The 16,827-nt window shown below is 38.5% G+C and overlaps 1 protein-coding gene across 3 annotated transcripts in view; it reads left to right on the forward strand.

Moving 5' to 3' along the window:
• SSFA2 (sperm specific antigen 2) overlaps positions 2,579-16,827 on the forward strand; it is a 39,817-nt gene continuing 25,568 nt past the window's right edge. For 2 of the 3 annotated variants that reach the window (XM_018065361.1, XM_018065378.1), the window contains exons 1-8: positions 2,579-3,156; positions 3,508-3,553; positions 6,449-6,498; positions 7,335-7,391; positions 9,624-9,663; positions 9,749-9,847; positions 11,041-11,249; positions 12,102-12,802. In XM_018065361.1, coding sequence (XP_017920850.1) covers positions 2,949-3,156; positions 3,508-3,553; positions 6,449-6,498; positions 7,335-7,391; positions 9,624-9,663; positions 9,749-9,847; positions 11,041-11,249; positions 12,102-12,802 — 1,410 coding nt within the window. In that variant the 5' untranslated portion in view covers positions 2,579-2,948. The remainder of the gene's footprint in view (positions 3,157-3,507; positions 3,554-6,448; positions 6,499-7,334; positions 7,392-9,623; positions 9,664-9,748; positions 9,848-11,040; positions 11,250-12,101; positions 12,803-16,827) is intronic. The other variant, XM_018065369.1, reaches the window with a different exon arrangement.

Consider the following 16,827-nt stretch of genomic DNA (forward strand, 5'->3'; position numbering starts at 1 on the left):
CTAGTCAAAGCTATGGTTTTTCCAGTAGTCAGGTATGGATGTAAGAGCTGGACTATAAAGAAAGCTAAGCACCAAAGAATTGATGCTTTTGAATTGTGGTGTTGGAGAAGACTCTTGAGAGTCCCTTGGACTGCAAGAAGATCCAACCAGTCAATCCTAAAGGAAATCAGTTCTGAATATCCATCGGAAGGACTGATGTTGAAGCTGAAACTCCAATACTTTGGCCACCTGATGCAAAGAACTGACTCATTTGAAAAGACCCTGATTGAGGGTGGGAGGAGAAGGGGACAACAGAGGATGAGATGGTTGGACAGCATCACTAACTCAATGGATATGAGTTTGAGTAAACTCTGGGAGTTGGTGATGGACAGGGAGGCCAGGAGTGCTGCACTCCATGAAGTCCATGTAGTCCATGAGGTCGCCTGAACAACTGAACGGACTTATCACTAGCACCACCTGGGAAGCCCATGGGGATTAGTAATTCAAACATTATTCTTTATGTAGAACTTCTGCAAAGTGTAGTGGCAGTTGATCTACAATATAGTAGCTGTTTGGAAAAAAAAAATCCTTGAAGAAGCAAGCAGACAGACTCTCCTCGTGTGTAGTGTGCTATTCATTTTTGAATAAATGAAACACGGGAAATTTTGTAAAATCTCAAAGTAGAGAATACAATTAAAAGTCATTACTTTTCAAAATAGCTGTGACAAGGATTTCCTTCTCTATTACTTCTATACCCTCAGTGTTTCAGGTTAAAAATCATAATGTAGAATAAAACATGATTGTGGGATTAGAAATTCAAGACTTGTTGCACTAAAGCTATTATCTAATGTTATTCTAAGCTTATCCGCTGGCATTTCCCCCCCTTTATTATTTGACTTGGTTGGTGGTTTTTTTTTCTTTTTGGCCATGCCATGCATCATGTTGGATCTTAGCTCCTCAATCAGAGGTGGAACGAGTGCCCCCTGCTTCGGAAGCGCAGAGTCTTAATCATTGGACCGCCAGGGGAGGTCCTGGTGGCTGGGTTTTTAAATATAAAATGTGGTTCATTATCCTCAAAAATTCTTCGTTGTTTAAAAGCATTTAAACAACAAAACTAAAGATAATAGGCCAAAGAGATACAACATAGAGTCAAGTATTTATCCATTTGACTGTACATTCTGAGGAATGTGAAGCATAGAAAATTTACCTTGAGAACTCAATATTCCTCATGGGATAGGCACTGTGCTAAAAGTGTAAAGGATGCAAGAAGAATATAGAATAGTGTTCTTTGGTGTCTCCCTTTACAGGCTGCCTAGGAAGCCAGACACACCCTTAGAAGCCAGTCATATTATTTACTGCACAAGTTCAGTCCCAAAATAAATGAGACAGACATTCAGTTACATACCAGGGAACTGTGGAAAAGATGTGACCAGAGGTGGTGGAAAGATGCAGTCCAGGAAAATTTCTGACTTGGCTGGATCTTGAAGATCATGGAGGTATTGGACAGAAAGAAAAGGAATGAACTGAGAGGCTAGGATACAGTCAACAACAGCATGTGGCAATGACAGAGCTAAGTAAGTTGGGGTCCCTCTGGGCCCCAAATGAAACTGAACACAGCAAGGTTGGTTCTCTGGGACTTCTGAACCAGCCCTTTCAATGCCTTCTCTCCAGGTACCATCCACACTGGCTCTCCTGCTTACCTTTCCTACAGGCAGCTAGACTCTGGCCTATTTTGCAGGGCAATTCAACTGTTAGCTGTAGTATGTTATAGGGCTCTTGAAAACGAAAGTTTTTGAGACTCAAAGAAAAGATTAATAGTGAAATTTCAAGGCAGTGACATACCAGTATCCCTGTTCTAGTTCCCCCATAACTTTACAGTAGAAGGCCCAGAATGATACCGTGATGACTCTGGAAAGCTATTTTGGATCTTGGATATGATGCTGATTAGTATTTTATAGTCTTTCTGCTAGGAAGAGTTTAAAAACAACAAAAGGAAATGCTCAAACTCGTTTTTAAAGTAATTCCAAACCTTGACATCATTTGTATCTAGTAGCACCCAAATTCAAATATTTCTACTTTCCTCAGACGTTTCTCACTCTATTTTCCTTCACCTCTTTATGTCCAATTTCAACGTGGAACTTCCTGCTTAAATCATTAATTCAGTTTCATACATAACAGCCACGTTAAATAACATTCTTAAGCATAAGGTAGCACTCCACGAAGTCTAGTCTTTTCCTGTTTAGACATTTTGACAAATACCAATTATGCGCCTCTTTTCCCTAGCTGTCTCCACAATTCCTTGTACACAATTCTTTGGACTCCTCGAAGAGTAACTTTCAGGGAGCCCAAGCAGACACTTGTTTTGAGGTGAAGAAGGGCGTTCAAGGAAACTTGGCCTTTCCACATTCCTTCTCTTTCAGGCTGCGAGGAGAACTTGAGAGAAAGCAAAGATTATTAACCTACAAACAGGCGAAAAAGCCGCGGCGGGGGGCAGAGGGCGGCGGGCGGCGGGCGGGGGTTCGGGGGCGGGTCTGCCCGCTCCGGGCTCGCCGCGCCCGCCCCGCGCGCCTCCGGCCGGAAGGGGGCGTGGAATGCCGCCGAGGGAGGGGCGCGCTGACGCGCGGCTGCCGGCCAGGCCCCTGGGCGTCAGGCGGAGGCGGGGGCGGGGGAGCCGGGAAGGGGGCTGGCAGGCGCTCGGCTCCCAGCCGCGCTCGCTCGGGCCACTCGCGCTGCCGCGCCGCGCCCGGCCGGCTTCATGTGAAGCGCTGGCCCTCCGCCCCCTCCCTCCCCTTCCTTCCCTCCCTCCCTCCCGTCCCCTCCTCCTCCTCCTCCTCCTCCTCCTCCCGCGCCGGCTCCGGCTCCCCGGGGCCCCCAGCCCGGCGGGGCGCTGACAGCTAGGGGCGGGGGTCCCTGCCGCCGCCGCGTCTTTCACAGGCTCCGGCTGGGGCTGCGGAGCCCCCAGTGTGGCCATGGACCGGCCCCTGGTGGCGTCGGCGGAGGCGGAGGAGGAACTCGAGTGGCAAGTGGCGAGTCGCAGGAGGAAGGCCTGGGCCAAGTGCCGCGGCTCCTGGCAGGCGTCGGAGACAGAGGACCTGTCCACAGAGGCGACGACGCAGGACGAGGACGAGGACGAGGACGACCTCCCCGGAACGAAGCTGCCGGCGGCCGCGGGGAGAGGTCCGTGCGCCCGGCCGGGCAGCGGCGGGCGGGGAGCTCGGGGGAGTGCGGGCTGGCGGAGGAAAGTCTCGTGCGCCTTGGGCGACTGCTCTGAGTTCTGGGAGACCTCCTGGGCTCCAGGCAGGGGGAGAGGGGACACTTCGACCTTTAAACGCGCGCGCTTGGCAAGGCGTCTCCAGCGTCAACACAGACACCCCGGTGCCATCATTTCCCTTCAGGTGGTCACTGCGACGTGTGGCTTAGTTAGGCTGCATTTTGTCCCCAGTAAGACTCTCCCTGGGGGTATCCAGGGTGACCCCGTGGTCAGAGTTCCCCGGGGGTCGGTAACGAGCTGTCCCCTCTGTCCTGCAGGAAACGTGCCCAACGAGAAGATCGCGATATGGCTCAAGGACTGCCGGTGAGTCCTCGCTCGCGTCCGGGGGGAGATCCGCTCAGCTGGGACGCCCGGGCGGAGTGACTCGGGCCGCCGTCCCTGTGGGTCCCGTGAACCTCATAAGCTCTGAACCGGAAAGTAAGCCGGCGGATAGCTTCCTCCTTTAAACGATTAGAAATGGAAGTGCTGTGAGCGCCGATTATTTGGTGACCATGTTGACTTTACAGTTGTTAGGACTTCAGTTCCGGAGCGTGATGTTAGCCTCAGACATCAGAAATCTAAAACAGATAATCATGTCATATTATTATGCTGGCCCGTTTTTATTTGAAAGGCTTGTCACATTTCACACAGTATTTTATTTTGCATTTGTTTTGACATCTGTACATCTGGCATAGGGTCATTTCCCTTTCAAATGTGTTTTAAATGAGTTTAATTTACTTAACTACATTAACTGGGCTTTAACTTTATGCTGGTGCCTTAATTCTGTTTGGAGAGCTATTAAAACTAGCTAATTTTGTTCTAGTTTACACCTTGGACGTGGATTTGTCAGATGGCCCTGGAATTCACAGAAGGGAAATAGAGCTTTGAAGACAGTCAGGCTACATAAATCAGTTTAATTACATGGTTTGATAGCTGGTACAGAAATGTTTGAAAGTACAGAGGAGATTGATCATATCTTACTACAGTAAAATGTGCCTGTTTCATATTTTAATTATTTTTTCCAACTTATTTGCTACTTACAAAATCTGCTGTGAAGAATGTAGGTTTTTTAACTTTTGTTAAGGTATTTTCTTCTGTATATATTTTTTGCCATCTCAGTTGGGGCTTTTCTTCACCTTTTTGTCCAAGTACCAGAGTTTGGGAAGTCTTTTTTGGGAGAGGAGAGAGAAATGATTCTTATATATGCCAGTTTGTTTTTCTTCCCTAAAGAGACAAAATACTGGCCACTGCTCTGTTGGTATCCTGTTTTGGTGAATTGCTTGGAGCCTTGCTGAACACTCCATTATTGGACTCCTTTTATTCTGGATATCACAGACCCTTCTGAAATATGAGATATATGGATCCTCTTTGTAAAAATACACAAAAAAATGTTTAGGAGCAAGAGAAGAATCATGTTTTTTATGACGTATAGCAATTAAGATTGTATAAGAGATCACATCAAGCAGACAGTAAATAAGTGTATCTTTACAGATAAATGTAATGGGCAGATGTTAACATTCACCAGGACATGTGATCTCTGAAAATTCCTGAAGTTTTGTTGCTAATCTTATTTTATGTAGGCAGATTCTAAATTCTCTTGCGTCTTCCCTCATGGATTTCTTTCATCAATTTCTTTCTTGTTCCCTACTGTTGCACCTATTCTGTACAAAAGGGACATTCATTTGTACTCTGAAAAGCTAGAACAAACAGTCTTTTACTGTGAGTTTTAATCATCACAGATTTGACCGTAGGGTATATGTGACTGCATTTTTTTTTTTTTTTCTATAACAATTTAGGATCCTTCCTAGAATTAGTCTACTTTGTATATTAGGTACAGGTGATTTAAAGACAGCATATTCCCCCATGATAGGGTCTCAAGTAATCTTTGTTTCTTATTGCTTTCTATATCCTGAATAAAGATACCTTCTTGTTTTTCCCTAAAGGGAGTCTTTATTTTAAAAATCCACCCCCCCCCCCCCCCACCACCAGCTAAGTGGAAACACATTGCTTGAATAAAGTAGCATCTAAGAAGAGATAGAGTTTTTGATAAGATTTGTAAGAGCAATTATGAGAGTGAGAGACTTGTTTCTGAAGCAGAATGCCAGTTATAGTCTGCTCATTTGCCATCTTGTGTTGGTGCCCAGGCCAGTAGAGATATCTGCAGGAGTAATGCAATGTTTTGGCCTACCCAAAAAGCCATCATGGAAGAGGAGTGACTTTTTTTGAAGGCATAAAGTTTAGCTTTTTAAAATATGTGCAAAAACTTAGAGCTTTTATGGTCACTGCTTATCCTTTTAGATTTCAAAATCACTAATTTTTAAAGAATTGCCATTGCTTGTATGTTTGTTTGTAGAAACTTTTAACGTTGGCATTTCAGTAATATTTTTTTGAAACTGATATTTTTATGATAGACTCCATGTCCGGTGTGAATCTATAATAGGTATAAATTGTTACTGACAAAAGACTTATGACACGAAGTAGAACTTTTATAATAAAATAATCTGTTTCTTTAGCTTAGTTTTGAGAAAGAGATATTTTGCATTTAAAAGACTTGTTTGAACAATAAGAATGTGAAAGAATTTTAGTAATGGCTAATTCTTTAGATTCTCAAGCCAACTTTTTAGTAATCTTTTCAGAGTTAAATGAAGAATATATGTATTTTTTCAGTTTAAAAGCATAAAATGAATTCCAAACTTCTCTACTGTATCAGAAAAGATAATAGTTGGGCTAAGGGAGGCACTGAGTGGCGCTCTAAAATGCTAGATGAGATTTAAGAAAACTGTTGAGCCTTATTTCTAACTAGACTCTGACTTTTAAATTTTATTGAGATAAAGATTTGTTTTCTTTTAATTCTGTTTCCTATTTCTAGAGAAGGGATTGAGAGGAGCAGACATTTTCTAAATGCCTACTGTCATTCTTTTTTCTGTTTTTGTAAAGAAAATGCCAATTCATACCATTTGTAATTGCCATTCTTGCTCTTAATTGCTGGCACATCAGACGTGTGATTAAATCATTCCTGGTGAGCTGACTTGATGATAGGTATTTGCTTGGTAGCATATTACTTATGTAATCCACTTGCATTCCCTCTGTGTTTGGGAGAAATGTTAAACTGTGATTTGAAGCTTGCTTAGCTATAACCCTTTAAAGTGTCGGGCAGTGCAGTGGCAGCTCTCCAGACAGCTTTTCAAGACTAAGGCTGATGTGTTTATGTGATTTCAGTACCCCATTGGGAGCCTCACTGGATGAACAAAGCAGTAGTACTCTCAAGGGTAAGAGAAAGTTACCTTTCTAAATCTGTTCTTTATGAGGGTCCTACTTTATTGTCCTGGGAGTGAAAGTGAATGTGTGTGTGTATATATAAATTATAAAAGTGATGTTCATGTTTATAAAATATGCAGTTCTAAGATAAAAGCCAAAAGGGAGAAACCTTGTCATGAACCATAAAAACTGTGGTGAGTTTAAACAAATTACTAAGCCTTTGCACAATGTGAAACTCGTTATTTTTATTGTTCAGTTAGATATTATAAAGACTAATTAAATATAGAAATGTGATACGTAAACATAGGGAAAATATATATTGAGTGAATTAGGTCAGCTTTAGTGTAGCATTTCTTTGCTTACATGAACTGAAATTGCCACACCTGAAATTTTACCACCTGTGCAAGGTGGAATTCCAAAGTTCAAAGTACAATAAGAATGTGCAGGTAGTGGCAAGGTATATAAAAACTATTTACAGTATCAGGAAAATCTAGCTTGAGCTCCCAACTTAATATAAGGGGGTAAAAGAAATGACTGTATCGGAATCTGGTTTTCAGTGAAACTGTTGGGTAAGATACATTATCTAATTCAACATCTTAAAGGCTTAGGAAGTATAAAATAGCCAGTAGATTCCAGCTTCTAGCAATTTTACCTGGTTTCTTTCACAATGAAACGTGTGTCTTCTTCCTGCAATTATAAGGAGAGTAACTTATGAGGACATTCATGTCTGAAATGCTTTACTCTGTCTTATATTTTGCTTGGTCAGTTCGTTTAAATTAAAACTGATTTTATGTGGAGGGTCAGGAAGGACAGAATACTGGGATGAATCTTCTGATATTTCTTTCAGGTGTGCTTGTGAGAAATGGGGGAAGTTTTGAAGATGATTTGTCATTGGGAGCTGAAGGTATGTTTGGAGGAACTGTATTTTCATATAGTTTTAAAATTAAAAAGAGAAAGTGACATGTTTTCAGGTTTATGACCCTCAGAATTAAAGTTCTTGAAAGTGGCTCAGGTACATTTTACAGAAACTTTTATGTGTTAATCTAGTGAGAGCCTTTTGGAGACCTGTAGAAATGGCTCTGGAAAACCATTGTGAAATAAAAGGTTTTCATTGGACTTTAATGCTCTAAAGGAACTGTTTGGGGCAAATAATGGTGATACAACTGAGGGAAGACTTGTCCCGCAAAAGGAAGCTTAAATATTTATATGTGAGAAAATTGCAGTGAAACTTATTTTAGTGTGAGGTATACAGCTGCAGCTTGTCTTTTATTTTGCATTCAAGTGCCTCCTGTCTTTCCTCGCTTCCTCTTTTTCCAGATTTTTAGAAGATTAAAGGAAAAGACAAAATAGAGTTACTAGAAGTCAACTAGAAATCATTGTACTGATGTCGGTTCAAAGCTGCATTAGGATTTTAAAAGTGTATTGTGCTATGTTTAAATTTTCACAGATTATCTTTTCCTGCAGATTCATAATAAAGCTTTCACAATGTAAAGTTAAGAATTTTTTTTATTGTTTTATTGGTATTTTGAAATTATTGGTTACTATATAGCTGGGTTATTAATGAGTGCTTTTTATAAAAAAAGAATTAAGGATTTTATTAAATCTTTGAATTATAAGTTGATGTATAGTGAATTTACCCACTGAATTTAATATTCTTGATCTTTTGCTGTTTGAAGTCAATCTGTGTGATAGATTACTTACTAAGAGCCATCTAACACTGAAAACTGTAGAATATGTGAATATGTTAGTTTTTATATTTCTGTTAATATCTTTTCCAGGAATAAACTCTATAAAATAAACTGTAAAGCTTAAACCTACTGTTCCCCAATCAGTATTAAAGTACATTTCCAATGTTATTGTAAATAGCACTTTCAATAACTATCTTAGTAGCTTCACAATATGGAATTTTTTTGAAGACTTCATTTTTTTTTTTTAACAGTTCTTTTCACAGAAAAATTGAGGGGAAGGTACAGAGGTTTCCCATCTGCTTTCTGCCCTATATATGCATAGCTTCCCTGTTGTCAACATCCCTGCCCCCCACCCCCCAGACTAGTACATTTGTTACAATTGATGAACCTAGAATAAGGCATCATAATTACCCCAAATCCATAGCTTACACTAGGGTTCACTCTTGGTCTTGTACATTCTATGGGTTTAGACAAAATTGTAATGACATTTATCCATCATTATGATATCATATAATGTGTTTTTCACTACCCTAAAACTCTGTGCTCTGCCTATTCATCCATATTGAATGATTTTATTGGAAGCCAGACCCAAAAAGGATGTCTCAGAGAAAAGTGGAGCTATTATGCTGTTTTACTGAAAATTGCTTCAAGATTATTGTCATTCATTCAGTAAATATTTATTGAATGCTATGTGTTAGACACGTTTCTGTTGGAAAAGAAATTGCCATGGCTCTGCAGATCAGAAATGAAAAAAGGAAAAAGTCTGATGTGCTGAAAATAGATACACTTGTAATAATTTCATTCTTTATATTTGTCCATAAAAGTTAAATACAGTAAATTCAACTTACTCTAGACTTAAACATTAATAGCATTTATTTGTTTAGAACTTATAAGTCTAGGATAAACTTGAAAGGCAACTTTTATAGGAAAACATATGTTGAAATGAGTAGAAATTTTCAAAGTAGATGCAAGAAAAATTGGCTGTAACTGGAGTGAATTATTAGCCTTAAAAAAGCCATGTTAGGAATGGATATTGTTATTGAACACTTAAATAATGCTAACCCATGTTCTTACTTCTTAGGTATTCTTTATTAACAGTTTTAAAATTTAGTAATTAGAATCACACATACCACATACCTTCTTACTATTTATTTCAAACTATTCATTTAATTGGTTATTTATATGTCTTTTAATCTTCAACATTCAGTGGAAGTAGTTTTATGTTGCTGACAAACAAAACCAAAAATACCCTCCACAAGCCACTGATTCTTTTCTTACCTATCTGTATATTATCTTTAATGACACAGATTTAATGTGCCAGGACAAGAGTTTGGTATATTAGACATTTAGCAATAATAATCTGGCTAATTTGCTTTTTAAATGATTGTATCATAGTAGTTATTGTCTTGCTAACAGTTGTGCTTTCCACTTATTCTTTTTACCTTTAGCGAACCACCTTCATGAAATTGATGCTCAAATTGATAATTGGTATGTAGCTGTTTGTTTTTTTTCCTTTCTAAACATTAGGAATATTTGTGGAGGTAAAATTTATATAATCTACTTTTGTTTATAGCAGTAATATTTTGGCCAAAGAGAGAAGACTGCAGTTTCATCAGAAAGGGAGGAGTATGAATTCCACTGGCTCTGGGAAAAGTAGTGGGACAGTCTCAAGGTACTTCTGAGCTTATACTGCAATTACATTGTGTTGTAGATGACCTAATCTGATCACTTTTTCAGCCTTGGATTTGGCTTGACAGTATGAAGTCAAAAGGAATCCAGAGTGTTTCATAGATCAACATAAGTGACAGAAGTATCTTTTTTTTTTAGTTAAGTAAAAGTTAACAAATATGTTAATAATGTTGCTGGAATCCATAATGAGTATTTTGAGCCCTGTGAGAGAGGAACTCCATAGTGGAATAATTTCTACTTCCAAAATTTTCCATTCTGCTAGAGTCTTGAGTTACTCTGATATGAATATCAGAATAAATCTTTCTAATTTAAAACTTGATATTGGAACATAGATTTATCTTCATATAAAACCAAAGATCTTTAAAATATAAAAATAAATATGTATGCATAAGCAACCACCTTATTGTCCAGATTATTGTTTTGAAATTTGAACATTTTCTCTGAAACAAATTGAAATTTCCTTCTGCTCACGTTCTGTCTCTAACATTCCTCGTTTCTCCGGTGAGTCTCAGCTTGGATTATCACTGGCATGAGAGATAAGGGTTACAGAATGTTCAGTTCCCAATAGAATTAGAGCAGGAATTGACCCCTGTGAAATCCAAACTCTCCTTACTTTACTCCTCCTGCTTCCTGGGTGCAAGTGGTTAGAAAAAAGTTGAAAGTAAGCTCCTCCCTCACCTTTCTGAGATCAGTTGTTACCTGTATTGCCTCTTCTAGGACAGCGAAAGATAGCAGAAAAACTCAAGTTCTGCAGGGTGTCCCTTGGTACCAGAGTTGTACCCACTTCCTAATCCATTTTCCACTTTCATTTTTTCTTTAATCTGTTTACTGTTTATTCTCCCTCATCTCTCCTCTAATTGTTTAGCTGCTTTACTGAACATCTCTTAAAATGACAAAAAAAATAAGGTGAGGAATCAGACAGTTTCTTTATTGAGGGTGTTCTTAGGGCGTAGCTCTTTTTCCTCAAAACTAACAGCTTGAAAGAACAGACTCCTTTTAAGGGTTATTAATTGCATTTGGTGCATAATGTATAAAGATACTGAAATAAATAATGGTTTAAAGAGTAGAAGGGGTAGAGGATCTTTTCACAGGAAAGTAGGGATGTGAATTCATTTATAATATGATGTGGACTATAACCTTACTTTACATCTTGATATTTCTTTTTTTCTTTTTTAGTGTTTCAGAATTGTTGGAACTTTATGAGGAAGACCCTGAAGAAATTCTTTATAATCTTGGATTTGGACGAGATGAACCAGATATTGCTTCCAAAATTCCTTCCAGATTTTTTAATTCATCATCATTTGCCAGAGGAATAGATATTAAAGTATTTCTGAGTGCACAAATGCAACGGATGGAAGTAGAAAATCCAAATTACGCTTTAACAAGTAAGGTTTTTAAATGTTAGCATATTATTTTTAAAATTATGGCATCTATGCAGCAAGATGGTCTTATTTTTAAAGCCTTACTAATTTCTAAGAATAACTGTGGAAATTTAATTATTGAGGTTAATACAACAGCTGTTTGCTTATTCTAAATTTTTATTATTCTATTTATAGAAGTTAATTTACCCATCCCCCCACCCCATTCTCCACTTAAGTGTTACATTGGAGAATGTAACTTACCTGTGGAACCTTATACATATCTCCGGATTGCTTTTGTTCCAAAAGAAAATTGATAAAGGAGAGGCCTTTTACTATTAGTTGAGGTCAGTCACTTTCAGATGCTTTTCCTATAAACCTATAAAGGTAGGTATGGCTGATTTGATGATTTTTCACGTTAAATCTGCTTTTTTTTTTTTTTCTGTTGATCAGAAATCCCCAACAGTGGGAACCTACGTGGTCCTTGGATTAGTTTTAAGAGATCTGTAAATCTAAGCCCCCTCCCATTAGGTATAAAATATATACTTATATATACTTAACATTTGGAAGAGTTCGACACCTCAAAAGAGAGTCACAGCTATAGATCAATAGCAGTTCTGTCTATTTTTCTCTGTGTGGTCATTATGCTTTGTCCTTCTTTCTGATTTTTTAAAACGTAAATTCTAGTACTTAACAGTGAAAAATCTTTCTCCCTCTCCACAGTAAATATAGAGGTTTTAAGTGTTAGATAAAGAAAAAAATCTAGTTTCATAATCTTTGTGATCTAAGTAGTTTAATTATTGAACTTCTGAACCATAATAATGGTTTAATTAATTATATGTGTATAGTGTGTATATATATATTTTTTTACTTTTGTAGGCCGTTTTCGTCAAATTGAAGTGCTTACTACTGTGGCCAACGCATTTTCTTCTTTATATTCCCAAGTCTCTGGGACTCCCCTGCAGAGAATTGGAAGTATGTCCTCAGTGACCTCTAATAAGGAGACAGACTCGCCTCCACCTTTAACCCGAAGTAACACTGCAAATCGCTTAATGAAAACACTATCTAAACTAAACTTATGTGTTGAAAAAACAGAGAAAGGAGAAGGTAGTACTCCTTCCCTGGCCGTTGACAAAGGAAAGATCGTAAACATTTCAGTGACGGAAGAAAGTGGCAATAAGAACGATCAGAAGTCTCAAAAAATTGTGAAGAAGAAAGAGTCGTCTTCTATGTTGGCTACAGTTAAAGAAGAAGTATCAGGTGGTTCAGCAGCTTTTATGGAGAATTCTGACATTGATGGACTTTCTGATGAAGCAAATAGTAATTTTAACCATGCACCTGAAAGTGGACAAAGTAAAGAAACTCAAAGTCATGAGAATAAACTGGATGAGGAATCTGGTATTCTGGAATCTGATTTAGGTAGTGATTTCAACATGTCCAGTCATAGTGAGCTGGAAAATGGCAGGGAGCTGAAGAATGTCCCTTTGTCCACACCTGAAAAAGAGCCATATGCACCACTGATGATCCCATCCATAAGAAACATAATGGCACAGCAGAAGGACTCCTTTGAAATGGAAGAGGTAGGTGGAAAATTACTGAGGACTGTTCCAAACAGTGAGTTAGGGAAAACAGTGCCCCCAAATGTTTTTAAGATGAAAGGCGGTGAATGGATGTATGCTAGAAAAAAATCATCTTGATTTTAACTTCTCAGGTTTTTTGTTTCACAAACCGAGATGTCACTGGACCGTGTGGTGTCAGTATAATGGCTCCTCTAAGTCTTCTGTCTCCATTGTTTTTCTTTCTCAGTTTTAACAGCTGGATGCTGTGAGAATGCCCTGAGTGTATTCAAACTCAGATCAATATTGCATAATAGAGATAACAGGCTTGGAAGTCAGATGGGTTTGAGTTCTGTTTGGGCCACTGAATTGCTGTGTGCCTTTGGGCAAGCTTTTCTTAATGTTATCTCAGTGGAAGGGTAAGTGTGAAGATTTTGAGGGAAGGCAATGGCACCCCACTCCAGTACTCTTGCCTGGAAAATCCCATGGATGGAGGAGCCTGGTAGGCTGTAGTCCATGGGGTCGCGAAGAGTTGGGCACGACTGAGCGACTTCACTTCACTTTTCACTTTAATGCATTGGAGAAGGAAATGGCAACCCACCCCAGTATTCTTGCCTGGAGAATCCCAGGGACAGAGGAGCCTAGTGGGCTGCAGTCTATGGGGTCGCACAGAGTCGGACATGACGGAAGCGACTTGGCAGCTGGGTATGGGACTAGAAAGATCAGAAGATGACAATTTAATAGAACCTTTTTGTTCTGTTTTATTGTTCAGTTACTCTTTTGTCTTTGTTTTGGTCTAAACTTGTCCTAGCATTTGTAAAGTGTAACTTCTTGCCTTCCTTTAGGGCCCTTCTTCTATGACAATCAAATAGAATGCAAATACTTGCTGGTTACTTGTAGACCTGATTGAGTGACTCAGATGAAAAAACACTCTTCCATGTTGCTTTTTAATTTCTAGAATTCTTGAGTTCTAAGCCAGAGTTTTGCTACTGATACCATACACAAAAGTTCTTTACAATGTTTATTAAGTGCCAGATAGATGTACTTTGGTGGCAAGTGAACATTAAAACTAGATTTTTTTTTATGGGCAGGGGTATATTTTTTTTTTTTTTTCCTCCCTCTGCTGGCAAGAGCAGTTACTGAAGAAAGTAACTTCACATGGAAGTGTATTTTTTTTGAAGTCCAAGATTACAGGCACGGATGGTTTAAGAATAACTGAAGATTTCTGTTTTCAAAAAATAATACATACTCAATCATAGCTATGTTGTAAATGCAGGGAATTTTAAGGATAATCCTTATTCTTCAGATATATTTCAAATATGGATAAAAACCTCTTAGAATTGTATTTTTAATCCCTTTGGGAACTTTAAAGAAAGCTTGTAGAACAATGGATAAAGAAAGGAAATAGTGTGTTTCTTTAATTTCCTTTTCTCCCAAGCTTGTTGAATCATACCGACAAATGAAGAGAACAATCTTATTAAAGCAAACTTTTAGATCCCATTCAAAGTAGGTTGTTACTTTTTCTTTTGCACTCTTTTCCCTTGAGGCTTGATTCCTTTGGGAACTTTCTTCCTTTTGTAAAAACAGCGAATAAATATAAGCTAGAGCACACACACTGTCTCCCAGTAAGGCAGTTTTCAGGTTACTTGAATGCCAACTGCTCTAGGTAACTAGGTAGGAGAAAAAACTGCAGATGTGGCTCTGTGTATGAAGCTGCCTGGTCCCCCTGAGGCAGAAGGTAAGATCTAACAGTCACCAGGAACAGAGAGAAGAACTATTTAAATGTAAAAGGAGTTAAATAGATGACAAGACTGAGCCAGGCCTTGGAGAGTGAAAATGACTATCTCTTAAGAAAAAAAAAAAAAGGCCAGACACTATTTTCAATTAAAAATCAATTTGCCTTATAAAAACTATCTTGCAGGCTAGTTTCAGTGTATCTGAAAGTTTTGAAGACCTACTCTTGAGTTTTCTAATTCTTAATGACTTGCTTGGATTATTCTTGTGTTCTTAAAATAATTTATTTTGAATAGATACATCATGGTAACTGTCTAGAGCCACAGATTAGTAGTATGAATGATTCACAGTTAAACCAGAATGATTTTACTCTATAAGCAATTGTTCATCTTTTAGGTGTAAAGGAAAAATTTCTTATACTTTGAACGTTAAAGGAAAGAGAGCTTTTATCTACGTATTTCTGTAAATAAGTTGCCTTGTGTCTCTTTATAAATAAGTTTAAATTAAGATACTATTGGCTGCATATGCAATTTTTTAACCTACTGACGCTTTAGTAAATGTTTCTAATCCTGTCTTCACACTGATTACTGATTTAACTTATGTACTTCATTACTTATTTTTAGCCATTAAATTTCAGGATTCTTATTAATGCATTTACTGGCCTGAGTTAAAGTAATCCCAAACCAGTCAAATACCTGACAGTTAAGTTGTTCCATTGGTCTTTCAGAATAAGACTTGAATTTGGGTCTTTGTACAAACCTACTCCTTTTGATTATGCCATTCAATTTGTACAGTCCGACTGGTTAATAGGGTCAGACACTGGCAAGCACTGAAGTCATGCAATGCACAGCTTCATGCCACTTCTTTGGGAAAATAACGCTTTCCTTTGAATTTTTTGAGGTATCATTAAAAATTAGGATTGTGATTTTTGAAGCTTCAATTTTGCTTTTTTACTGTACTAAGTTGGTTTTTGTTTTTTTGCATGCTAAGACACTGTAATGTCCAACTCTGTGTAACCCCATGGAGTGTAGCCCGCCAGGCTCCTCTCTCCATGGGATTCTCCTGGCAAGAATACTGGAGTGGGTTGCTGTGCCCTCCTCCAGGGGATCTTCCTGACCCAGGGATTGAACCCATGTCCCTTATATCTCCTGCACTGGCAGGCGGATTCTCTACCTTTAGCGCCACCTGGGAAGACCTTTTTACTGTACAAGTTTTTTTAAATCTTAGAGGAAGGGTTCTTTGAGTTAGAACATTCTGTGTGTTGCTGCTGTATAAAACACAGCACAACAGTATTGCGCCTAAGAAGATGTGTTTCAGTCAAGATAAATGTGACAGGCTTTGAAAAGCCAAACTAGGTATCTACATGGTAGCAGGACATTGATTCAAAAAGAAATCTTTGTTTGATTAAAACATTTTTAAAATGTAGTAAGTCAAATGTGTGGTTTATTCTAAAGCTGTGTTCCTACAGCTTTAAATCCCAAGACACTGAGACCCTGTGATTTTATCATTTTGGTTTAGTTTTTTTTTTTTTTTTTTTTTTTATGAGAAGCTTCAAACTTACCCAGCGATCAAATAGTAGAGGGAATACCCATTATCCATCGCTCAATTCAGTTATCAATATTTAGCTATAGTTGACAAAAGATAACCTGTAGCAAATGACCAGAATTTCACTGAGGATTTAAAACCATGGAATAGGAAAAATCTTGCCAAATAAATCTCAAGGTCTGTGTTTGGGTTATAATTTTCTGTGGGGCACCCCATGTTGAATTTGAATGCTTTCCTCTGCACAACTGTAACTAATAATGAAACATAATAAGCTATGAAATTCAACCATTACTGCTAGCAAGTCTTTTTCTGTCTTCCAAGTGATTGATGATTTTGCCTAAGTGGGAGGAAGGATCCTAAGTTTAGTGGCTTTATTAGTAAAACATTATACTGTCAGCTCATTTTTAAGGACCCTGTTCTTTTTTTCTTTGTTAGTTATGGAATTATGGAATTTGTAGTGGAGGGAGAGAGGGAGTTTTTTTTTTTTTTGGAGTAGCATCTTGAAGGATAGTTCACTGAGGATTCATATACATTAAAGTCATGTTATCTTGTGACTAATTTTATAAATCTAAAGAATAAGGAATTCCCATGGTGTAGTGGTAAAGAATCTGCTTGCAGTGCAAGAGACACAGGTTTGATGTTGGAAAGACCTCCTGGAGAAGGAAATGGCTACCCACTCTAGTCTTCTTGCCTGGGAAATTTCATGGACAGAGGAGCCTGGAGGGCTACAGTCCATGTGGTTGCAAAGAGTTGAACACTACTGAGCACAC

The sequence above is a fragment of the Capra hircus genome, chromosome 2 (assembly GCF_001704415.2).
Source record: "Capra hircus breed San Clemente chromosome 2, ASM170441v1, whole genome shotgun sequence".
NCBI classification, from domain to species: domain Eukaryota; kingdom Metazoa; phylum Chordata; class Mammalia; order Artiodactyla; family Bovidae; genus Capra; species Capra hircus.